The following is a 23,486-nucleotide window of genomic DNA, read 5'->3' as shown; positions in this document are numbered from 1 at the left end:
GGGAAGACTTGGTTACTGCCGGTACGGAAAGAGACGACCAGTTGGTTCATCCTCGATACCAGGCTTTCTTCAGCAATTAATTATATATACTGCGCTTATCTAGCATGATTGGGTCAGTTTATATTCAACCTCGACGTTTTATGTGGACGGGCATTTCAGGGGACTTGACACCCTGGTAATATAATTGTGACTATCCCTTCGTTCGTCAGAGCAAAAAGGGAGAAATACAGAGTCTGGTAGGATTGTTGCGAAAGTGGGCTTTCCGTGACCCGATAGTCCCATTGGCTCTTGAAAGGACTTTTGCTGTAAGCATAAACCAAGAAACCCACTCTTTTGCGCTGACTTTCGCATTAATTCTACCAGACTCTGTATTAGGCCCACGACGGCGTGGTGATATTCAGAAAATCTAGCTACCTACAGACTGTGGAGACACCAGAATAAGTGTATGAGGGGTCACAGAAAGTGACTTTACAGCAAAAGAGGTTTACGGAGTGAGGGTTAGGTGTACTACCGAGTAAAAGTTGCCTACTAGCTCCCGGTCATGAAAACGCACGAAGGGATATAACGGATGGGAACTGTCTGCGTGTTCCTATAATTTGAGGTTTAGTTATGGGTCAACGATATATCGATAAATAGCATGAGCACAATAATGTACGTCGCCGTGGAATCGCATAACCGCATTTACATGCTGACAGGACAATATGGTACCCCAAGCCTTTTAAAGATTCTTAAATAATTATGCTCACCTTCACCCCAAACCAGCACGCTGTGCCTACATGCTTACAGAAAACCATTTCTTTTTCCGCATCCCCCCAATTCATCAACCGAGTGATAACCCATGAAGCTATCAAAAAAAAATCAGCTCAAAGTTGAGGGCCAGACCGCAGATCGCGCCTTCCAATAAAAAGTGGAGCTCAAAGACCACCGGTAACTAAAAGAGCCTATCCGTTGTTCCCCGGGAGCACAAGCCCAACTCCGGAATCCTCGGGTCCGGATAATCGGCCGCCGTAGCTTTCCGCAACCTGTCATCCGCAGACTAGGCCACCGCGGCTGATTATAGATATTTTTTTCCTTTTTCTTTAAAGGGTACACTCTGGTGCCGGTCGCCGTGGGTCTACCGTGCGCTTACTTTCCTTAATTGTATATACGAGCTCGGGCTCCTCCGTAGTAAATTGCGGATCTGTTCCACGCCGGAGGTGATGTAGTAGAGTATTTTTTTAAACAGGCAGTTACCGGGACTGAAAACTGTCTGTTCCAGTATATTTCTTAAGGTAGTGATAGGTACGTATGTGCCATAGATCTAAACATTTTAAGTCTACCGGTTGGCCGCTGCCAATCAAATATTGCATGCATTAAAGTCAACCACAAAATTTCAGGGCTAGGGTAACCTACCCATAAATAATCCTTGGAAGGAATGATTGTTCAACCTCCAAAACTACAATAAGCCCCAAGCAGGTCGGTACATCGTCTAGGCCAATAGTCACAATTAAAGTTTTACCGTGACAGGTACCATAAACCATAGTCACTTCATAGTCAGGCAGCGGGTCCATGGGTCCAGGATCAATGAATTAAACAACAAAAATCCATGGGTCCAGGTGAATATCTTGATTCTCAAACCATTCAGCAAGAGCCAGACCGATCTGAGAGACTTTCTGCACTCATCAATTAATCGGCTCTTCCACAATGGGGGATCTCACCTAAGAGGCTTCTCCGGCTGTGACGGTGCATCTCGCGCTTATTACAGCGTCGAAAGTGCACACCCGGCCAAGCATCACAATGAATCACTCGTCATAGATCGTTTTTTTTTTACCCATCTGCGAGTCAGATATAAGCTTTATTTTTCGAGGGCTGGTATGCTAGCTGTGCATCAATTATCACATGCCTTGAGATGGACGGAAGCATGAGGCAACGTAAGGATTCCATGTTGACATTTCTGGGGTTTGTTTGTTTTGTTTCATATTGAGTGGCGCTCAGGATTGTGATGGTGCATGCAAAGTGCAAGGCAAGGTATTCGGTGCTCTTTAGCTATCCCCTCATACCCCACTACCAAATGTTTGATCGGTCCAGCGAATGGAAAGACGGGAATCTGCTTTATAGTTATTTATTTGGGTCACATCAAGGCAGCCAATCACCATCAATATCAAATAAGCCTAACTATTATTGCAACGTCAACAAAATTATAACTTCTTTCTAAAAGTGTAAATATACCTTGCCGTTTCGATCCGCCGTATGTATCATTTCTCTCCTACTATCACTGATCATGATAGTTTTGCGATATTAAATAGTGATGATAGAGAATCATCGGAATATTTATATCTCACTACATTTTCAGCTAAAGTACCGTATTAGTTAACCTATATTCACCGTTATTTCAGCTCAGCGCAAGGTGGGGTGATAGGTATTTGAGGTAAGCTCTTGGAATGCATCAAGGGCCAAGACCTGTTTGCCCAGTCGGTAAGTAATCAACAGTCAATATGTAGTGTGGCTATGCACAAGCTGTTACCCAATTGTATCCACCCCCCTGAAAATCGATATGACCAAATGATCATTAACTATCGGCCGACCTCAGCCCTGCGTCTGATGTACTCGTAGTTTTTTGGCGTTTCCGGACGTAACTGCTATTGCATGCCATACAAAAGATAGCATTGGCCAGTTTTTCTGTGTATGCAATAACAGTTGCGTCCGGAAACGCCAAAAAACTACGAGTATTGTTATCCGGCCGAAACAGTTAATCAATGTCAAGCCTTTGTGACATCCAGTAATTATTTTTTCTCAACAACTCTCTATCAAAAGAAAGTGCTTATGATTTCAGTCCATATTAGATATCGATCGGTGATTTCCATCAAACTACGTACGTATGTAGGTATTATATATGTAGTCTTGTACCTACGCTTGTACCTACATACATACGTCGAGCTCATAGCTATATCCTTGCAGTATACACAAAGCTAGGTAAGTTATTGCATAGCTGCTATTTGCCAGCCACGTTGTCGAGGCATTTGCAGGATATTTTCCTGTAAAGGAACCCACAGCCGGTATTGCACTTTGTATGGCCTTGGATGCGGGAAAACACAGCCTACAGTACCTATGTATTTACGTAGGTCATTCGATAACTTTGATTTTTTGATGAGGCTGGGCAGATGGCCCGAATGCCGTGAAATACGAAATGAGGGTTAGGTGTACCCTAGGCCAGGCACGTGATTGGCCAAAGCCGCAAAAATGCTTTATAATCATTTGAAATTCCAAGCTTAACCTAAAATCTATTCTCCGTCGCTTCAAAGTGAGCTTCCGATTCATGTTAATTTATTTTTAGAAAGGTTACCTTCTAGGTTATCCCATGGTCATGCTCTAATTTCCAGATGAACATGGGGTCAGTACGAGTCCCGAAAACAACAAACAGGCAAGAAGCCGTCTACTGACCCGGGTCATCCGGAACGAGTACATAAACACAGACACTTCACGTGCGAAACTGTAGTGCTTATGGCCGAAGAAACAGCTTCAAGATGAAAATAAACAACCACTTTCGTCCAACACTGCATATGAGCCACAGTGGTGGGTGATGAATCGGAGTCGAGAGTTCACGGAGGTGAACATTTCGGCCCGGTTTTGCATGTCTCAGGGTAGTTTTAAACCATCTTATTTGAGAAAAGTCGAGATCGGCATGCGATGACGGAAGTGCAAAAATGTGGCTGAGACAGACATCTTCTTGCGCACTTTGGCTTGGCCGGGAGGAACGATTATCTGCCGGGGGCAATTCACCTAGCTACCGCGCGTAATTGCAGCCGCCAATGTCAATTTGTAGGTAGGTTTCCCTCGGGCCTCAACTTCTTCTATCGTAGCTTTTACGCTGTAGGCTCTACAGGTCTAGCGGAAGGGATTCGTTATTAGAAGATGATGGGGGGAGAAGACGGGTAATAGTATTAATTCATCCCACAGAGATCTGCAACCGCAACGGTGTACCTTCTGGATCAACATTTTTTGTAGGCACAATCCAGAAATATCTTTATGTCTGGTGCGCTTCTTTGCCGATCTTGGGGGTCTGCATCATCTAGCTCGGAGGAAGCTCTAACTGAGCTTCTAACACACAAAGCTGGCCATGGGTGGAATCCGAACAGTAAGTACAGGGAGAGAGTGGTTGAACCTGACACGCGTCCCGCTGGTACCTATGTGTAGACCGGATTGAGGCTCCTGGTTAGAGTACGGTGTTCCATCGGGATTCGGGGAGAAAGTAACGGTCGCATCCAAGGATCCACTGCCAGGAATACGAGTCACGACTCAGGTAGGGGACAACTCTAGTCACAGCGCATGTCCCGACAGGATGGAGATTGGTACACTCCGATCATAGGGGCAAAAATAGAAAAAAACAGAAGTGTGCAAAAAATTGACAGGGGCAAGCAAGGAAGTGGCGGTGGAGGTGGGTTGTTGTTATTGTGGTGGGGTTATGATGTCTGTCTGTTTGTTTACTCTATCGACGAACGGACAGAGGACCTGCCGTCTATGCAAGAGCCTGGCACCTAGGAACTGATCTTTGCCCAGGCGAGAAATCACCGTGGCCAACCAACGGCGGGAATGCAGAGGTTAGACACTTGACTAGAACCCGCAAATCTCTAACGGTTAAGGCGGCGGACAGATTTAGTCTATGGAACTAAATTTATCCATCAAGCTTTCATGGACAATGGACACACACCACACAGCGATGGAACATTCAAGGAAAACAGCGTGTTGTTCGGTCAGGAGGCGGTATAGAAAGCCACTGCACAGGCAAGGAAGGGCCCTGCTAGATACTACATGTAGGTAGAATAGGCCAGTGAAGAAGGCCACTGAAGATTCCCTTTCTTCTTCCTCTCTTCTTCTTGTTCTTTTCTGTCCATTCTTTCAACCACCATCCACTAGTGCTGTCACCATCTGTGATCGGCCTACATATTCTCCACCCCCCCCCCCCCCCCCGCATCTCTCTGAATTTAGTCTTCCTAGCTGTGCCCCGTTTTTTCGATTTAGTTGGAGTGAGGACAGAACCCCGTGTTCCTCTTCTCCTCTTCATCCTTCTCCCCGAGTTCTTACAATCTCTATCTATCAAATCTTCCGTTGCACTTTCTCGACAAACAGAAGCTTATAGAATTTCATAAAAACAAAATACGAGCTTTTTGGGTTTGAATACAGTCATTGTTGATAATTTAAGACACTTGCTAGAATGTCTTATCAAGGACTTCATAGCAGCGGTCAGCCTGCGGACTATCCCGAGGCCCACACCCTTCACGATTACCCGCTCCAACACCAAGACGATGGTGTTAACGAGCGAGTCCCCTTGAACGGGGGCTATTCAGACACAATGCAACCACCGCATCCATTTCAAGGTCCCTTTGACGAGACGTCTTCTCGCTCATCCACTCCAGAGCATCTACAGAGGATGAGTACACCACAATCACAGTTCGCCCACGGTCAGGGACCTTACCTACAATCATCTCCTGAATCCTCGACACCGACATTGCTCTCTTCGTCTACTAGCCCCGGGCCTACTGGAAGGGAAAGTGTGCTTTCTTTGGACGGGGAATGGCGACGAAGACAAGCACCGTCCGGGCTGCGGAGATACGCAACGCGAAGAGTCAAATTGCAACAGGGCCAGGTTTTGTCCATTGAATATCCTGTTCCTTCTGCGGTTTCAAATGCTATTCAAGATAAATATAAGGCTGGTACTGGAGAGGACTCAGCAACTACAGAATTCACCCACATGAGATGTATGGACATATTACCCCTGAAATTAACACACTTTATATAAAAATTGAGTTTCTGATTTGGTTTACTGAGTCTGTAGATACTGCTGCTACCTGTGACCCCGACGACTTTACACTAAAGAATGGCTACGATTTGCGACCGAGAATGTACAATCGACATACAGAGCTTTTGATCGCTATAACATACTACAATGAAGACAAAGTTTTGACAGCACGTACATTACATGGAATCATGCAGAACGTTCGCGACATTGTAAACTTGAAGAAATCCGAGTTTTGGTGGAAGGGAGGACCTGCCTGGCAGAAAATTGTTGTCTGCTTAGTTTTTGACGGAATCGATCCTTGCGACAAAAACACCTTGGATGTGCTGGCAACTGTTGGTATATTCCAGGATGGTGTGATGAAGAAGGACGTTGACGGCAAAGAAACCACTGCCCATATTGTAAGTTTGAACCATGGAATGATGAACACCCACCTCATTACATGATCCCTACCCCAAGTCATAGAATGGGATGGCTCTCGCCCCTGCGGCTGAAGGGCTGTAATCTTAAACTCCTGTAGCCAAGCCTTGGCACTTTCCGAGTCCCGCTCCCGGTTTCGGACAACGCAGCCGTCAGTCATAATCAGCTTAGAAGAATACAAGCTAACAATTGAATCACAGTTTGAATTTACAACACAGATCTCTGTAACCGCGCATCAAACACTTATGCGCCCAACAGGTGCCGAAGATGATAAAGCCTTCCCGCCTGTTCAGCTTATGTTTTGTCTTAAGCAGCGAAATACTAAGAAGATCAATTCTCATCGTTGGTTGTTTAATGCTTTTGGACGTATCCTGAATCCAGAAGTCTGTATTCTTCTTGACGCTGGAACAAAACCGGGCCCGAAGAGTATTCTTGCGCTATGGGAGGCGTTTTACAACGACAAAAATTTGGGAGGCGCCTGTGGTGAAATTCATGCCATGTTGGGGAAAGGTGGGAAGAACTTGATTAATCCACTGGTAGCAACCCAGAATTTTGAATACAAGATTTCCAACATTTTGGATAAGCCGCTAGAATCGGCTTTTGGTTACGTCAGCGTTTTGGTGAGTCCCGTCAAGGAGTTATGTTGCGGTGGTGGTGGTTGTGTAAAATTCACAAGAGATCACTCGACATTCCGCCGCCTTCACTTAGATAAGCAAAGAGACTAATTATTATCTTGGGTTTAGCCTGGTGCGTTCTCGGCTTACCGCTTTCGAGCAATTATGGGGCGTCCCTTGGAACAGTACTTCCATGGTGACCATACGCTTTCCGCCAGATTTGGTAAGAAGGGAATTGATGGGATGAATATCTTTAAGAAGAATATGTTTTTGGCAGAGGATCGTATCCTATGTTTCGAGCTTGTTGCCAAGGCGGGTTCAAAATGGCACTTGACATACATCAGAGCTTCAAAAGCAGAAACCGATGTCCCGGAAGGCGCAGCAGAGTTTATTTCTCAGAGAAGAAGATGGCTAAATGGCTCATTTGCAGCCGGTATCTATTCACTTATGCATTTTGGGAGGATGTACTCCAGCTCGCATAATATTATTCGAATGTTTTTCTTCCATGTACAACTCATTTACAATATTTTTGCGACATTTATGAGTTGGTTCAGTATAGGTACCTAAAAGCAGCACACCCACTAAGGCGACAAATGCTGACATTTACACCCAGGGAGTTTCTGGCTTACTACTTCGGTTATCATGGATCTTGTTGGTGACCCAACGGATGAAGAGAAGGCAGCTGGAAAGGTTGCCTGGCCGTTCGGTGAAAAGCCAACACCTATCTTTAACAGCATGATGAAATACCTCTATCTGTGTTTTGTAATCCTTCAATTCATTCTTGCGCTTGGTAATAGACCCAAAGGGTATGTCTCCTCATCCTTTGCGAAGATCTATGCCAGAAACATACTTACTGACTGTAACCTTTTTTGATAGTTCTAAGCAAACGTATATCGTCAGCTTTTGCGTTTTCTCGGTGTTACAGTGCTACATTCTCATTCTCTCGTTCTATCTCGTTGCTCGGGCATTCTCGGGCTCTGCTGGATGGAGTGATTTGGAATCCTCGAGTGTATCGGAATTCATTGGCAAATTCTTCACATCCAACACTGGGCTCATCATCCTCGCCTTGGCCTCGACATTCGGAATTTACTTTGTTGCTTCCTTCATGTACCTTGACCCATGGCACATGATGCACAGTTTCCCCCAATACGTATTGATGGCGTCCTCCTACACCAACATTCTCAACGTTTATGCTTTCTGTAATTGGCACGACGTTTCATGGGGTACTAAAGGATCCGATAAAGCCGAAGCGCTTCCGTCAGCGAAAACCAAGACGGAAGGGAAGGCCAAAGTCATCGATGAGCCAGAGAAACCCCAGGCGGATATTGATCAGGCGTTCGAGGAAACAGTTAAAAGAGCGCTCGCACCATTTGTTGCCGAAGAGGAGGTTGAGACCAAGTCTCTTGACGATTCTTACAAGAGTTTCAGAACTAGGCTTATTACGGCATGGATTTTCAGTAATTGTGCAGTCGTTGCTATCTTTACTTCTGACAATTTTGATTGGTTGGGTTCCAGTTCCAAGATTCGAACAGCGTGGTTTTTCAGATTTATTCTCTTGGCTACAGCGGCATTGTCACTATTCCGATTCATTGGTTGTATTTGGGTAAGTCAAAGCTTCTCTATTCTCGGTCATTACATGAAGTATGTTACTGTTGCTAATATCGCGTGTATAGTTTCTTGGAAGAGCGTCTATTATGTGCTGCTTCACAAGGCGTTAAGTAATACTTCTAGTCGATATCAGGAAAAAGTTTATGATTTCATTTTTTTCACGGAATGATATTTATTTTTGCAGGCTTCGCGTACTGGGGTTAAATCTTTTTTTTTTTTTTTAATTTCTGCCTTTTCCTTTGTAATGGGAGTCATGACAAAGGTTTGTGATATGATTTGAGTATTTCCGGGGGTAAATGCTCGGTCCATTCGTTATTAGAATTGGGGAATACACATTTTTATTTTATTTTATTGTTGCTTGTTTGTTTTCCTTGGGGGTGTTGAGTTTTTTATTTGAAAAAAATATTTTATATGGCAAATATAAAGCGCAATATTTTCGAAGTTGGTCAGCTGGAACGATGGTTGTTGAAAGTTTTGTTTATTTTTTCTTTATAGCCAAAAGGCCCAAGGGCGCCTCTTTCCTCAATCCTGAGCCTTTCTGCGCAAATGCCGCTTCAATTAGTCTGCGAGTGCTGTTTCGTGACGCGAGCGCGCGCTGGGAATATCAGAATGTGAATATAGTTGTCATAGGAGGGAATTTATGTGTGTAATTGTAATTCCCTTTATCAAGGCGGTACTGCAGTAGTAATAGAAGTATAGATTAGTTATATATTTTAAAAATGGAGGTTATCCCTTAACCAGTCCATGGCCGTCGGCATTGAATGAAGCACCCCGCCCGCCATTGGAATCAACTTCTACTTCAAGATCTCTCCATCACGGGAAGCAGAAAATTAGACGAGGGTTGAACCATGCTGAAACGAAACATCGGACGGGGAGGCAGCACGGACATGTATCCTTGCGGTTGGAGAGAGTTTTCCCAGCACCCGGCGCCCAAATGGGACATGCAGAGAAAAATGCGGAGGAGTGTGGCTAAGGTATGAGTGCTGGCCTTGAGCCGGTTGGGGTATTCCACATCCTGCTGAACGAAGCGACTAGTAGGCATAAAGGGTGAAGCCCTGTACTTGTACTGAAGATTGTAGTACGCCGCCATAGACTACGGTCTGCATGCGAGTATGAATTAAACAAAAAAAAAAAATGTATCCTTGCGGTAAAAAACAACATATTTAGTACCTAGGTGGGTTGAGACAGGATTTTTTTTTTTTTTTTTTTTGAGGGGGGTCTCGGTAGTATAGAGGGCGATGTGAGACGCGATGGATTCCGGGGAAGTTGGTTTTGGGGGTGTTGGTTTCAGGTGCGGGGTCTTGACGAGAACTGGAGCCGAGAAGTGTCGCAGATCTTGTCCCTATCATGTGTGTGCTCTGGTTGTACGGTCTGGCTTGTCGTTTCGGGCGTTGATGGCGGGATTCTGCTCGTTTGGATGGATGATGGTCGCTGAAGAACATACAATGCGATAAAGATTCGTTTTGAGGTCAGTACAGGGTGTGTGCGTGGAAGAGAATTAATGGTACGCGTGGGAGAGTCGGATGAATGATACATGTATGGTGAAAAGACATTGTGGGGCTGCGGGGTAGTTGGTGATGTTTTCATTTCTACATTCCTTCCCTCACTAGCGGGCTTTTTTTCCTCAGAGGCGGGTTGAAACAAGGCCGGCGGGGTAGGGATAGGGTTGAATGCGGGCTGCCAAGGATCGAGTGATGGGCTATGAGCTCCGGGTCTTTTTTTGTTTCTTCTTCGGTGTATGAGGGTGACGGGAATCGCGAGCTTATATGGTTTTTTCGTGGAGTTTTTTTCGTGTGTGTGTGGGTGGACTTGGGGTTGTGGGCTTGATGGATGGGGGGGAGAGGTTTGATTATTACATGTAGCTACGTTATGGTAGAACTCAGAGCGTTCTTTGATTCCTATAGTTTCATAGGTGCGTTGGTCTTTGAGCCAGTGGTGACATGATATCCTCTATAGAGTTTCAATGCTATATGTGAGAGTCGGGGTCATCTATGTAGCAGTTATTCCAAATGACAGGTTAAAGGTCAGCCAGTCGTTGGCGCAAAGTAGCTGGCAAATGGCCAGAGTACGTACACCACGGTAGTCTTTTGGCAGAAGGCGTAGGTAAAGACACAGTGTCTTCCCCCCCGGGCCCGCTAGCACCCGCGGGGCCAAGTCTGGCTATGGCTGGCGGTGAAAATTTTCTTTTGACGACAGTGAGGCTTGTTGACCAACGTTTCCCACAATTGTTTCATCTGCTGATTTGTTTTTTCCTTCCCCCACAACCTTCCCTTACGTGATTGGACAAATTAACGCCGCTTGATCTATCACTTGAATTAATACTTGGAAGTCACTATGGATATCGTCAATATTTCTCCGAAAGTGAGCGGGCCAGTCAGCGGGGATATCGGTACCGCCATCAACCCACCCCGGCCAGTTCATTTGCTCCAAAGGATTGTAGAGAGCAAATTTAAAGAAGATTCCAACATCAACGCCCTTCACACCCAAGAGCCAGAGCTAATATTTTCCCCGACTGTAAGTTTTTCCTCTCTCAAATACGAGGAATACTCGTCTCAATCTAACCCCTCGCATAGGAGCACCTTAACATCTCGCCCCCCTGTCAAAGATTTACATTCAAAGACCTTAAACTCCCCCGCCCTACCACTGCCGCATCCCCCATCGCTGCCACAAGTCCGTTTCCACTATTCGCAGCGGCCGCAATCCCACTGCTGAGGAAGGCCCTTCTTAACCCCGCATATTTAAACAAAACTGCAAGTGTTTATAGCAACAGCACGCTGATTATACGCAACACTGCCGCTTATTCGGCGTTTTTTCGTAAAATCTGGACCCATCCAATGGTCATGAGGGCGGTGAGTGATGCTGCTGGGGTTGAACTAGAGGTATTTATGGAGACGGTTGAGATTGGGCATGCCAATGTACAAATCGATTTTAAAAAAATATCAGGGTATGGAGCATGCGAAATGCATGCAGGCCATCTCGAAGGGGTTGACTAGCGGCGAGTTTGCATTAGAGGCGGCCGGTTCAGGGAGGAGTGGGGTGGCGGTGAGAGGGCAGAAAGAGATTGAGGATGAGATTTTCGGGGACGGTGGGAGTATCATCCCCTGGCAGTGAGTGTTTTTTGTGCTATTTAGAACGCAGTTAGTTATCTCTGTATCTATACTAATGTCTAGAGTGGATTGATAGTTACGATAGTTATCCGTTTGTCTGTGTCGCCATGCTCTCAGACACTACCGATATGATCGGAGGAGAGACAGTGATCCAGCGCGGTGACGGTACCTTCCAAGGCGTAAGCACCGCAGCCCAATATAGTCCCCCCAAAACACTAACACACCGACAGATCTCGCAACCTAGCGCCGGCTTTGCTACCATTCTCCAGGGCGGCTTCGTCCGCCACCTCGCTCTCCGCGCCCGCGGCACCACCGACCGCATCACCCTCGTTACCTCTTACCGCGCGAAAGCCGTCGGCCTGTATGACGGGTCTTTTCTCACGAACGTGCGCCCCTACACGAACCTCAACGTACTATATCCCCAATGGATCGCTTTCCGCAACAAGATCCTCAGCCGCGAACAGAACCTTTCCGTCCCGTTCATAACAAAATACAACCGTCACACAGAGCGCCAAATGATCCCCAAGCTTCATATCGATGAACTCGTGGCGCGCTTCGGCATAGCGGTCTTCTACACCGTGATTGACGGATATGTCTCTGGTAAGGTACTTGCGAGTGCTCCGATGGCGTGTCCGTTGTGTATGTGTAAAGCGGGGGGAGGCGTTGGTAAAGCGCATATTGCGATATGCCCCGGTGTTAAGTCTAAGTGGATGCCGTATTCGGAACTGTGGATTGATGTACAACGGTCTAGGGCCATGCTAAGGAATAGCAGCATCAGCTTTGAGGCAACAACATGCAGGCCAGATATCGTGGCTGTTGTGGAGAAATTTAGAGACGAAGGACGGGAGTGGGGGATGGCGGATGAGTTGGCGGTGCAGGGACTGGCCGAGTATTTGGTTGAGCTTTTGGCCTTGTTTGGCGTTGTGGTGGGCGCATGAGTGGATAGATCAAGGTGCGTCTTTAGCATTGGGCGAAAAAAAAATAGAGGTGGAGATAGTAGGTGAAAGTAATGGTTGTAATTAATGGAAAAAGGATAAAAGCTTGCTTCTTATTGTTTGATTGATTCCTTATATATAATTTGTGATGATCTATGATGCCCATGATGCGTAAATGCTGGTTGACAGCTCTCCGTCATCTTGTATCACTCGCTGTGTAGTCAACTAACTACTCGGTTAGTGACGCTACTATTGAACCCAAATAGGGACGTTACATTACAACGGCTACGTGGGTGTAAGCGGTTGAGCATATGTGTTAGTTTTGAGATGCTATGGTTTCGCATCTTCCTTTACCTGTCTGTCAACTCGCTCTCCTTCTCCTTCTTCTTTTTTCCTTTCATCATGATCATCGAATACAACTATATATACCTATCATCAATACAAGCCAACAAGAACACCACACTGCTGTCGCCAGGTACATATCTATCCAGTGTCCAAAGGTTACAAATTCGGTCCGCCTGGCATAGCTGTCAAACTCGGTGATACGTAATAACCAAAAATTGAATCCCTTGAATTCAACCACACGCATATTCAGCTGATCAGGTAATCATCATCATCATACTTTTCTTCTTATTTATTGCCCTAACCATCCTCAGCAGTGTTGAGACATCCCTTCTGAAATAGCTACTGATGGTATCAGTACCACCACTACCACTGCTAGCGTACTACTGGTCATTACCAGCTTGACTAGCTGCAGCTGCATGTACCCGGCTGGCTAGCTACATAAGCTGCTCCATCAATCATTGGCAACGCACCCCCGACACCTCCTCAATACACAATCTACATACCACCCACCAAATATCAGCAATAACACCTAAAAGCAAGAACCCATGCCCCCAAAACGAAGAATGCTCACCGAATCATTAGAGCAAAGCGAAGCTCACGACGCACCGCAGAAACCGCCACCCTCATTCGGTGGCGCGCTCTCAAAATTCGTTTTCTCCACCACCGGCGGCAGCGGCGGTGATAGTGGAAGCGGCAGAATAACGCGGAGCTCCATGAGAACAGTATCCACTGCGCGAGTGGTCGCCACAAAGCTCACTAAACCCGCCAAAACCGGCGTGGCCGCCACCGTCGCCGCCGCCGTCGCAGAACCCAAAGACGAAGACGAAGACACCACCGCAGATATCAAAACGCCCAAGAAGAAGAAGAAGCGGCGCGCGCCCTCCGTCTACGCCCCGCCTTCAACCTACGCGCACCTCTCGCCCATCCCCGACGCCCTCGCGCCAAACCTGATCGTCATCTTCATCGGCATCAACCCGGGTCTCACCTCTGCCACGACCGGGCACGCTTTCGCCGCGCCCTCGAACCTGTTCTACCGGCTGCTGCACAGCTCCGGGTGTACGCCCGACCGGCGGGTAGCGCCGTGCGAGGACCAGGAGCTGCCGGCGAGGTATGGGCTGGGACACACGAACCTTGTTGGGCGGCCGTCGCGGGACGCGGGGGAGCTGTCGCGGGCGGAGATGGTTGCTAGTGTGGCGGGGCTACGGGAGAAGGTTGGTAGGTGGGGGCCTGAGGCGGTGTGTTTTGTTGGGAAGGTGGTGTGGGAGACGGTGGTGAAGGAGAAGACGGGGAGGGGGGTGGGCAAGGGGTGGGAGTGGGGGTGGCAGGAGGGGGAGGCGGTGGAGGGGTGGGGGTGTAGGGTGTTTGTGGTGCCGAGTACGAGTGGGTTGGTGGCGGGGTATAGTTGGGAGTTTAAGAGGGAGCTGTGGACGGTGCTGGGGGACTGGGTGCAGGAGAGGAGGAGGGTGAGGGGAGAAGAGGTAGCGCTGAAAACCGAGGAGGAGTTTGAGGGAAGTTAGTTCTATTTAGTTGAAAAAGATATATCTAGATTTGTAGAGTAGTTAGGTGTTACTGTATACTAAAAATGATGTAGACTTGTTTTTTCATAAATATTCTGATTAATATCAGGCATTTAGCCCGATATGAAACCTCATTTTCACCCCCCCCCCGCCAATCTGCGCGTTGCGCCCGCATGCGCAGCCTACCAACCACAAATAATACACAACCCTTACAACTCTACTAATCTCTATAGATCTACCAATGGCAGAGGATCGACTCTCTTCTGGTGGCTTAATTGATTCGCTTCCGGGACTGAAATCAATACCGGTTGCAAGCCTACATGTATTTGATATTCGAGTAAGTACTGAAGTCCGAGTCTGAGTCTGGGGCGCTCCGTTCTCAGTGGCTGATTTTGAGGAACTCCAACCCCGAGGGTAGGGCATGTATATACTACAAGGCTCGGGGTAAGTCTGTTCACAGTGAGAGCTGTTTGAACCACGGACCACCGTCAATAGACCTACCTTAATACCCGTAGTACGTACTGCTCGAAGAAGCCAAGACAATCAAAACAAGTCTGCAACGCATGTAGACAAAAGTGCGCAACCCCGACCGAATGACTGACGGGATATCAATTATTCACCTCCAGCGCCGGCATCATCCGTCCAGATTTGAGACCACGCTCCACACCGTCTCACTCGCACCTAGGGTTAGGGTTACACACAGGTGATCAGACGATCAGATCGTCACAGGGGCAGACTCGGGCTTCTTACATGGAGCGCATTCATTAAATATGTAGAAAGAGATCCCCGTATATTGCGAATGCGAGATTTATCCAAAAACCATCATTCAAATCTTTCCCCACAACAAATCATATGTCGGACCCGTTAGCACTCGTCTCCGTCCTCGCGGGTGTAATATCGCTTTCCGGAACAGTAATCTCCTCGTCGCTCACGCTGCGGGACACCGTAGACCTGCTGCGCGCGAGATGGGTCGCCAAAATCAAGGTAGGGCACATTAAGGACATAGGGGACAGCGGCAGCGGCGATAGGATACTAACAGTGGGATCTCGACGGAGGATAGCGACTCGAGCCCTACGCCCTCCCCACAGTACTCTATCCGCTGCTTTCACCACTAACTGACACTCTCGGAATAATGACGCATAATGTTCTCCTCGCCTCGGACACCACAACGCTCGACTACCGTGCGCGCCGCATGGCTTCCTGCAGCATGACGGGCGTCGCGGCCGCCCTTGTCGCACAAGTCACGAACACATCTATGCAGCAGGAGTTCACGCCTGCACTGCACTGGAGCGTGTCGGCGCTGTGGACATGCGGGCTTGTGCTCTCGCTTCTGAGCGTGTACTACTCGTTTTTGCTGCACCACTGGCTGGCGGGATTTGCGAGCGCGGACGAGGTTCGGAGAGCGTTTACCCACAGGGGACTGGTGACTAGTAGTCGCAGGGTCGAGGGGGTGCCGAGCCTGACAGTTGCTGCAAGGTTATGGGTACCAGCATGGTTATTGAGTGCCTCGATTGGATGCTATGTGCTGACGCTGGGGTTATACTGGGCCCTGGCATGGAAGGGATGGTGGGGAGTGGGGGCAGAGGCGGGGAGGGGAATAGGGAATCGGAATGTAAGTCCTGAAGATGTAGACTCACCTACAGGAGATTGGGGGCTAATGATCAGGTGTTTATTTGTTATATCCTCACGGTGTTGGGGGCGGTGGCTGTATTTACAGTTCCGAGCGCGGTGGGCAAGATACTAGAGGATGTGGATAACCTGCATTTATACAGGGAGGAACTGAAGCATGTTTGCCGGTCTGGACCTGGTATGTGGATGACTGAGAAGTCCATTTTTCTTCCTTCCTACTCTGACCATTGTTTAGCAGATGTGCCAGATCCGGGGGTTTCAGCTGCTAAGTCTGTTGTAGGCAGAAACGAACAGATCGGCGCGGCAGCCGTGGCTCTGTTAACTGCTGCAGAGGCGCATAGAAGCGCTGGAACTGCGAGTAAGGGCTTGGCAGATGAGCTGGACAGGTTGGTTGACGAGTTAGCTAGAGGAAAGAAGAAAGACGTGAGCAAGGTGAGAACGGATGTTTAGATACTCAGTCAATGTAGAAGATAAGATTTTCCCTTTATTTGGCCAAGTAGTTAGATCAGAATACAATTAAACTTTTATCATCACTACACGTAGAAATTAATATTCAGTTCAGCTTAAGAAAGGTTTTCTAACGAAAAAGGCTAGCATAGGAGCTAGCACAATAGCATGTAGCTACATGTAGCTGAGGAGGGGAAGCAAGATAGAAGAGGAGAGGGGAAGAAAGAAATAGCACCGCAGGAGAGAGAATCGTCCTTTTCTACAAGCAATCTGTCCACCTAACAACACCACGTCATGGTTGTGCACACGGTATTTTCTCGGTTGAGAACACGTTATGCGGCAATGCGGATCACACGGTGTCACTCGTAGGGCTGGCTAGCATGGCCATGTTGGGCACCCAGCTGGCAGTACTACATGTACATGTAGTGTCCCGCCCGACCCGTGACTAGCCCCCCCCCCCCCCCCCAGCTAGTAAATAATAAACCAAGCCTAAAAGGAAGCGAGGGGGAGCAAACCGGAGGTGTAGGTACGTGCATTACAGGTCGCAAGTCGCACAGAATATCACTCGATGCCCAAATTCAATGCAAAAATATCATTTCCAAAACATTTTATTAGCACCGCAACACTCATATCTCTATCCTTTAAATACCTCGTAACACCACCCACTCACTCACTAATAGCGCACTACCTGAAACGCCAACTTACCAATACTCACACTACCTTACTCACCCCTCAAAAACTCCTCATCCCCCTCCACCATTACATCCACCGCCGCACTCCTCTCACCCCTCATCCCATCCTTTCTCTCCCCCCACATCCCCACCAGCCTCCCCACCCTCAATGCATCCTCGCTAAGCTTATTCAGCAGCCTCCGCATCTCCTTTAAATCGTCCTTCAGCGCCTTTATCGCCTCTCTCGACATCCCCCCAGACTTCAAAGCCTCAAGGTCCCCACATAGTTCCTTCATAATGCGCACCCGCTGCTTACCAAGCTCGTCAACGGCGAACATCATCTCGGCGAGTTCCAGCCGCTGGACGCAGAGGCCCTCGGGGCAGCGGTTGTAGGTCTGCGCGCAGATCTGGGCGTCGTGGGTTGGTGGTGACATGGGCAGTGAGGGTGATTCTGTGCTATATAATGGGAGCTACATGTAGTTAGTGGGTCTATAGAGGATGCTTACTGTCTGTGCAGATAATAAGATGGTTCTGATATAGTGATAACAGGATGCTGATGATGATAATATGATGCTGGTGGTAATATGGTGCTTATGGTAATAAGATACTGATGTAGTAATAGTAGGACCGATGATGTAGGGAGAAAGAGGGTGTTTATATCATATAAATAAGAATCCATAGCTTTCATACGATGCACAATGAAGACTTGAACCGAAAAAGTGCGACCGTTTAGACACTTCTGGGTTGCAATTAACGATGGCGATTGAAAACGGAAAATGAAAGTCTGACCCCGAAATCCATCCATGACCCAAGTCCCTTCGAGAAACTGACCCAGTAGACAAAATAATCCATGTAAGGAAGGGACAGTCCGGTGGACCGGGGGTGGTAGATCATCATATATCACTCGTCCCATATTGGCAGTGGCGGAGACCAAGCCGTTCGTTACCTGGTAAGGAAGGTCGCCAACGCGATGAGAAAACTTAAAAGAATAAATGACCCCGACGTGATTTGAACACGCAGCCTTTCGATCTGGAGTCGAACGCGCTACCGTTGCGCCACGGAGTCATATTAGAATTTATTATTTTAGTTATTTTTGAATAACTTAAAAACTAAACAGTAAGTAAAACGGCTCACTTTGCACATCACCGACCGACCGCAGGGTAACCCACCCCAAACCCCACACACCCCGCAAAATGTTTCAAAAGCATATATAATTCCCCTCCAACCCCCCCAAAAGATGGCCGGCAAAAAGGACAAGAAGAAGGTCGACAAGAAGGCACGAGTTGCCGAAAAGACGGCCCGAAAGACGGCACAGAAGGAGAAGAAGAACACAAAGAAGGGCAAAAACAATGCCGACGAAGAGGTTGAGGATGTGGATCTTGACCAGGTCCTTGCTGAATATGCGTTGCAGGTGAATTGGCATTTTTATATGACAGAAAAGCTTGTTGGGGAATATCTTGAGCTGATGATAAAATAAATCCGGAGTGGGATTTGTAATTGTTTTCCTTCTAGCAAGCGCAGTTCCTCAAAGTCACCGAAACACCACTGAGCGCGCCGCCGCCGGTGCGCGCAAATGCGACGCTGACGGCCTCGCCGAACGGGAAGGAGCTGTTTCTGTTTGGCGGCGAGACGTTCAACGGGTCGATCGCAAAGTTCTTCAACGAGCTGTACATCTTCAACGCGGACCGCGAGGACTGGCGGCAAATTACGTCCCCAAACTCGCCGCTACCACGGTCCGGCCACTTTGTAGCGTCGAGCCAGCACGGTGGCGGCAGCGGGTCGCTATGGCTGTTTGGTGGAGAGTTCAGCTCGCCGAAGCAGGGCACGTTCTACCACTACAATGATTTCTGGCGCTTTGACTGTGCTTCACGCGAGTGGAACCGCGTGGAGGGGAAGAGTAGCGGTAAGGCCGGGGGTGGGACACCGCCGGCGAGGAGTGGACATCGTATGGTGGCATGGAAGAACTTTATCCTGCTGATGGGCGGCTTCCAGGATACGTCAACGACGCCAAAGTACCTAGCGGATCTGTGGGCGTTTGATACGGTCCATTATACATGGACCCAGATCTCGCTCCCGGCGCATGCACAGCGCCCTGAGGCTAGGTCCAGCTTTTCGTTCCTGCTACATGAGGCGGGCGCGGTCATATATGGTGGGTATGCCCGTGTAAAGACATCAGCGCTGCCCAGCGCGAGCAAGAAGGGTGCAAAAGCGCAGGGGAGTAGTAAGTCGGTGACCTATAAACCTGTCATGTATCAAGACACATGGCTACTTAGAATGGATCCGGACTTGTCGAAGGTGCGCTGGGAGCGCCGGAAGAAGCCTGGTAATCCGCCGAATCCGCCTCGTGTTGGTGTGACTATGGCGTGGCACAAGGGGAGAGGAATCCTCTTTGGTGGTGTCCGTGACGAGGAGGAGACGGAGGAAGCTCTGGATAGCGAGTTTTTTAACGACTTGTTTGCATGGGGTACGGACCGGAATCGGTTCTTTCCTCTTGTGCTTCGGAAGCCCCGGACGCAGCAGAAAAGAGTAGCCGAGAGAGGCGGGGGTAGAAGAGACAGGGCAAAGGAAGACGAAGAAGAGCTTCTACGAAATCTTGCAGCCCTGGAAGCGACTGTGAAGATGGCTTCTGAGACACCTGAAGTAAAGGTAGCAATGGATATTGACGAGTCCGAGAAAAAGAAAGCCCCCGTAGAATTGTCATTAGAATTACCCCACAAAAGGTTTAATTGTGCCATGGCCGTACTGGATGATGTGCTCTATGGCTATGGAGGGACATTCGAGAAGGGTGATAGAGAATTCATGATGGATGACATGTTTGCTATTGACTTAGGTAGACTTGATGGCGTTCGGTAAGAGCTAGCCCAATCATTGCTTTCTGCAGCCATTTCTGACAACTGGAATTCTAGAACAATATTCTCTCGTAAAGACGAAACCGTCTGGGAGGACAGCGAGGACGAAGACGAGGATGACGACGAAGAAGATGATGAAGAAGAAGACGAAGATGAGATGGATGTCGACGATGAAGGAGAAGAAGCTGAAAAAATGGTTATCGACGAAGAAGAAATCGAAGCAAGGCGGAAAGAGAAAGCAAAGGTGCGATACAGCCAAGCCCCAGCTAGGCGACCCTCACTGACATTTATTCATCCAACCAATAGCGAAAGAAGGAGAAAGGAAAGGAAACTGTTCCTGAAGCCGTTCCAGAACCCATTGTTGAGGATGAGGAGGAAGCACCCATCGATGAAACCCCCGATCCTACCCCTCATCCACGTCCGTTCGAAACACTCCGCGAATTCTTCGCGCGTACCTCGACTGCATGGCAGGACATTCTCATTGCACAGCTTGAATCATCAGCTAGTGACAAGTCAAAAACGATCAAGGAGCTTCGAAAAGCCGCGTTCCAGACTGCAGAAGATAAGTGGTGGGCATGCAGAGAGGAGATTAGAGCGTTGGAGGACGAGCAGGAAGAAGCGGGGATTGGTGAGGTGGTTAATATGGCCGATATGGCTGCTGGAACTGGCGGCGGTGCTGGAGGTGGGGGAGTGGGGAGGAGAAGATGAGGAGAATAGAGATCAGTAATCGCCCTAGAAATCTATTCGAGACCCGGAAAGAATAATCCTATTTCCTCAAGCTCCCAATTCCTGCTGTTGAGCCAAAAAGTGACATCTCAAATTTGGTCGAACGCGAGCGGTATTACCCTTCTCTTTCCAACTTGAATGTCTAGAAATTATTGCCCATTTAGAAATATTAGTTTGAAACTTCTCTAAACGCCCATTCCCAGAACTCCGTACCTCACGCCCTTACCTATGCCATGTAGTACACGTACGTACCTAGTAAGTAGGTACATACTGCACGATCAATGATCTGACGGTAAAGAAGCACGCACGGATAATTAAACGTATCACCTTCCCGGAAATAAAGTACATGTAGGTACAAGTATACCGCCAAGTCTCTAGCTCCCGTTCAACCTCACCTGCAGCTGTGCACACGTACGAAGTATCTACAGCAATTCCAGTATTTTCCTGAACCAGTCAATATGTGCATAGAATGATTCGTCTGTGTATTTCTACCTTTCTTTAATTCACATAAGATGTCCTTCTTTGGTGATTCATTTTCTGAATCTACACGGTTATTTATTTATTAGAAGTTTAAAAATCGTCGCGACATGATTCTACTTGTTGATCTTTTCTGCTGGTTAGTTTTTTTCTTCTTTGCTATTCCCTCCCAGCTGACGAAATTCTCTAACCCCCAGAACCGCTGGCTATGCAGGATAGAGATGATCCCAGGGTACGAGAACCCAATCATGCTTTAGAGCTTTAGAGCAGTTTATCTTTTGAGTTGCACCGATTTTGAACCGGTCTGATTCACTGCACCCAGAATACCTATCCTGCTACATGCATCACAGATCTTACAATGCTGTAATGTTTAAGGGCGCCCCGATATGTGTAATGGGCCGGCGGGCTACGCACACATCACTCGATATTCGGCTAAGGAACTAGCTGGGCTGCGGGCGGGGAAATTTTCGTATTTACTCAACCACATATCAAAATACGATTTGTCGAGAGCCTGTTCAAACCTTTTACAAAGATGTATGGCCTGGATTGTGGAACTAGTACAAGTATTTTTGATTCCTCAAGTTTCCGGGACAGAAGACCCACATAAGAACCAAGTTCTTCTATGTATGTACTAATACTCATTAGATCCTCAGTAGCCGTTTCAAAAGGTCAATTAGACTAGGTTTAATTGATAGCGATAGACCTCTTGACGTAGCCTAGAGATGTTCAAGATGTCAATATCAGCACTTATCGCCAAGCTATAGATCTAACCGCACGTTACTACCATTTGTCGCGGCATATCCCAGTGGTATTTAGAGCTCTCGGACACCGTTGATTCTCTCAATTCTTCAGATACTTTGAATTAGCCCCCGTCTAATTCTAGGCCCAGTTCTATAGGAAAGGGTCGATATTTTCGAAATGGACGAGCCAATTCCCACTTTAACAGTATTTACACCAGCAGCGAGCTGTGGGCAGATCCTTTCAATTTCATCATTGTTGTATGAAAATGGCAATAGAGAATTCCTACGAATGGATTATGGCGCCCCCGGTGTATTTATGTCTCGCTGCTTTCCGCCTGGATTTAAGACAGACACTTACCATGGAGGTGGTTACCTCCCTGGTCCTGGTATCTGCCCAAGTGGATATAACACCGGCTGTTCCTCGAAACTTCAAAGTGGCTCCGATGTTACTTCCATGAGTATGTGTTGCCCTAGGTACGTAAACTAAACTTGAATTTATCCCTAAAATAGTTAAACTCCTCGGGATCTTTCTATCATCTGAAGAGTGAGAATAAACTCACGAAGGCGGCAGAAGATATTGAAGACAAAATAAGATTGGGTACCAGGGAAACTGCTCAACATACATATACAGACGATGGCGCAGGCACAAAGAGTAAGTTCATCACTCTTCATTTATACATTTACTTTCAGTAATTATAATGGGTTGAAGTGCACGAAAACTAATATTCACACAAGCTTCAAGTAGATTCTAGAACACTATTTCTGCCGCAAAGGTGGAGAAAGAGACTAGATAGGCAATATTTCGCATAGTTTCTCAGACGCGTTTATGATATTTTCCATGTTTAATTGGATATTTTCTGTCACTAAGATCATACCGAAGGCACTCACTCAATACTAAACCAACCCTTAATTTAATGAACTATTTCTATTATAAACTTTTTTCTTTGATCATACTCTCTTTTCTTTCCCTCTTCTTTTCATCTTTTTTCTTTAGTAGCTACTTCCTTGATATTCTTTAGGGGGTGGGGTAAGCCATACGCATCCTATTCTTTACTAGAATATATCTCGGTAGTTATTATTTCCACTTTCTAGATCTATCTTTGAATTAATGTAGAGCAGTACTTGTACCTACATGATAGGGCTATGTGTTGCTGAGTGCTTTTATTTGTCGCTCCGTCAGTGTCACGAGCATGGATGCACGTATTTACCGGTACTTCGAAATGTAGATATGATACTGGATGACTTCCCATAGGCAATAGAGCGCGTTCTATCGCCCAATAAACCTGATTTTGTCTTTCTGTCAAATAGAACACGGGTATCTAAGAAGTTTGATAAGCACCATCTTCGAGGGGGGTGGGGGTCTATGGGATAGAACATTTTCTAACCGCTTGAATAGAACTTTGAGTACTTTCACCTTCCTTCTTCGGTTAGAACAGGGAACTAACTATGAAAAGCTCACTGCTACCATGCCTTACTATCTGCCTTAGTAAATGAATAGAACAAGTCCGGCGAATAGAAAATCTTACTTGCTCATGGGAACTGGATCTACATATCTAAGAGCCACCTGCTATTGCAATAGAACACGCTCTATTTCTTATGGGAAGTCGTCCACTATACAGTCTAAATAA

General features: G+C 47.3%; 7 protein-coding genes across 7 annotated transcripts; 6 read left to right on the top strand and 1 right to left on the bottom strand.

Moving 5' to 3' along the window:
• Nucleotides 1-5,191: 5,191 nt before the first annotated feature.
• LAJ45_03943 (uncharacterized protein) lies at nucleotides 5,192-8,529 on the top strand (the record flags this gene model as incomplete). The annotated part of the gene is made up of 8 exons (XM_046113525.1): nucleotides 5,192-5,735; nucleotides 5,813-6,174; nucleotides 6,394-6,813; nucleotides 6,937-7,366; nucleotides 7,421-7,613; nucleotides 7,684-8,264; nucleotides 8,323-8,410; nucleotides 8,481-8,529. The coding sequence occupies 8 exons, from the start codon at nucleotides 5,192-5,194 to the stop codon at nucleotides 8,527-8,529; spliced, it is 2,667 nt and encodes an 888-aa protein (XP_045973254.1).
• A 2,220-nt stretch (nucleotides 8,530-10,749) lies between these two features.
• LAJ45_03942 (uncharacterized protein) lies at nucleotides 10,750-12,460 on the top strand (the record flags this gene model as incomplete). Its single annotated transcript, XM_046113524.1, has 5 exons — nucleotides 10,750-10,929; nucleotides 10,989-11,294; nucleotides 11,359-11,522; nucleotides 11,599-11,701; nucleotides 11,753-12,460. 5 exons carry the CDS (start codon nucleotides 10,750-10,752, stop codon nucleotides 12,458-12,460), a joined length of 1,461 nt encoding a protein of 486 aa, XP_045973253.1.
• Nucleotides 12,461-13,347: 887 nt separating this feature from the next.
• Nucleotides 13,348-14,319, top strand: LAJ45_03941 (uncharacterized protein; the record flags this gene model as incomplete). Its single annotated transcript, XM_046113523.1, has 1 exon — nucleotides 13,348-14,319. One exon carries the CDS (start codon nucleotides 13,348-13,350, stop codon nucleotides 14,317-14,319), a length of 972 nt encoding a protein of 323 aa, XP_045973252.1.
• Nucleotides 14,320-15,171: 852 nt separating this feature from the next.
• Nucleotides 15,172-16,398, top strand: LAJ45_03940 (uncharacterized protein; the record flags this gene model as incomplete). Its single annotated transcript, XM_046113522.1, has 4 exons — nucleotides 15,172-15,303; nucleotides 15,380-15,931; nucleotides 15,985-16,126; nucleotides 16,187-16,398. The coding sequence occupies 4 exons, from the start codon at nucleotides 15,172-15,174 to the stop codon at nucleotides 16,396-16,398; spliced, it is 1,038 nt and encodes a 345-aa protein (XP_045973251.1).
• Nucleotides 16,399-17,116: 718 nt separating this feature from the next.
• On the bottom strand, nucleotides 17,117-17,500 carry LAJ45_03939 (uncharacterized protein; the record flags this gene model as incomplete). The annotated part of the gene is made up of 1 exon (XM_046113521.1): nucleotides 17,117-17,500. The coding sequence occupies one exon, from the start codon at nucleotides 17,498-17,500 to the stop codon at nucleotides 17,117-17,119; it is 384 nt and encodes a 127-aa protein (XP_045973250.1).
• Nucleotides 17,501-18,303: 803 nt separating this feature from the next.
• LAJ45_03938 (uncharacterized protein) lies at nucleotides 18,304-21,492 on the top strand (the record flags this gene model as incomplete). Its single annotated transcript, XM_046113520.1, has 9 exons — nucleotides 18,304-18,477; nucleotides 18,579-19,915; nucleotides 19,973-20,159; nucleotides 20,222-20,597; nucleotides 20,652-20,753; nucleotides 20,845-20,885; nucleotides 21,208-21,257; nucleotides 21,333-21,350; nucleotides 21,441-21,492. The coding sequence occupies 9 exons, from the start codon at nucleotides 18,304-18,306 to the stop codon at nucleotides 21,490-21,492; spliced, it is 2,337 nt and encodes a 778-aa protein (XP_045973249.1).
• A 544-nt stretch (nucleotides 21,493-22,036) lies between these two features.
• Nucleotides 22,037-22,610, top strand: LAJ45_03937 (uncharacterized protein; the record flags this gene model as incomplete). Its single annotated transcript, XM_046113519.1, has 4 exons — nucleotides 22,037-22,244; nucleotides 22,318-22,332; nucleotides 22,430-22,510; nucleotides 22,594-22,610. 4 exons carry the CDS (start codon nucleotides 22,037-22,039, stop codon nucleotides 22,608-22,610), a joined length of 321 nt encoding a protein of 106 aa, XP_045973248.1.
• Between the last annotated feature and the right edge of the window lie 876 nt (nucleotides 22,611-23,486).

The sequence above is a fragment of the Morchella importuna genome (genome assembly GCF_003444635.1).
Source record: "Morchella importuna strain M04M26 chromosome Unknown Morimp01GS009, whole genome shotgun sequence".
Lineage (NCBI taxonomy): Eukaryota > Fungi > Ascomycota > Pezizomycetes > Pezizales > Morchellaceae > Morchella > Morchella importuna.
This window is presented reverse-complemented; position numbering and strand designations above follow the sequence as displayed.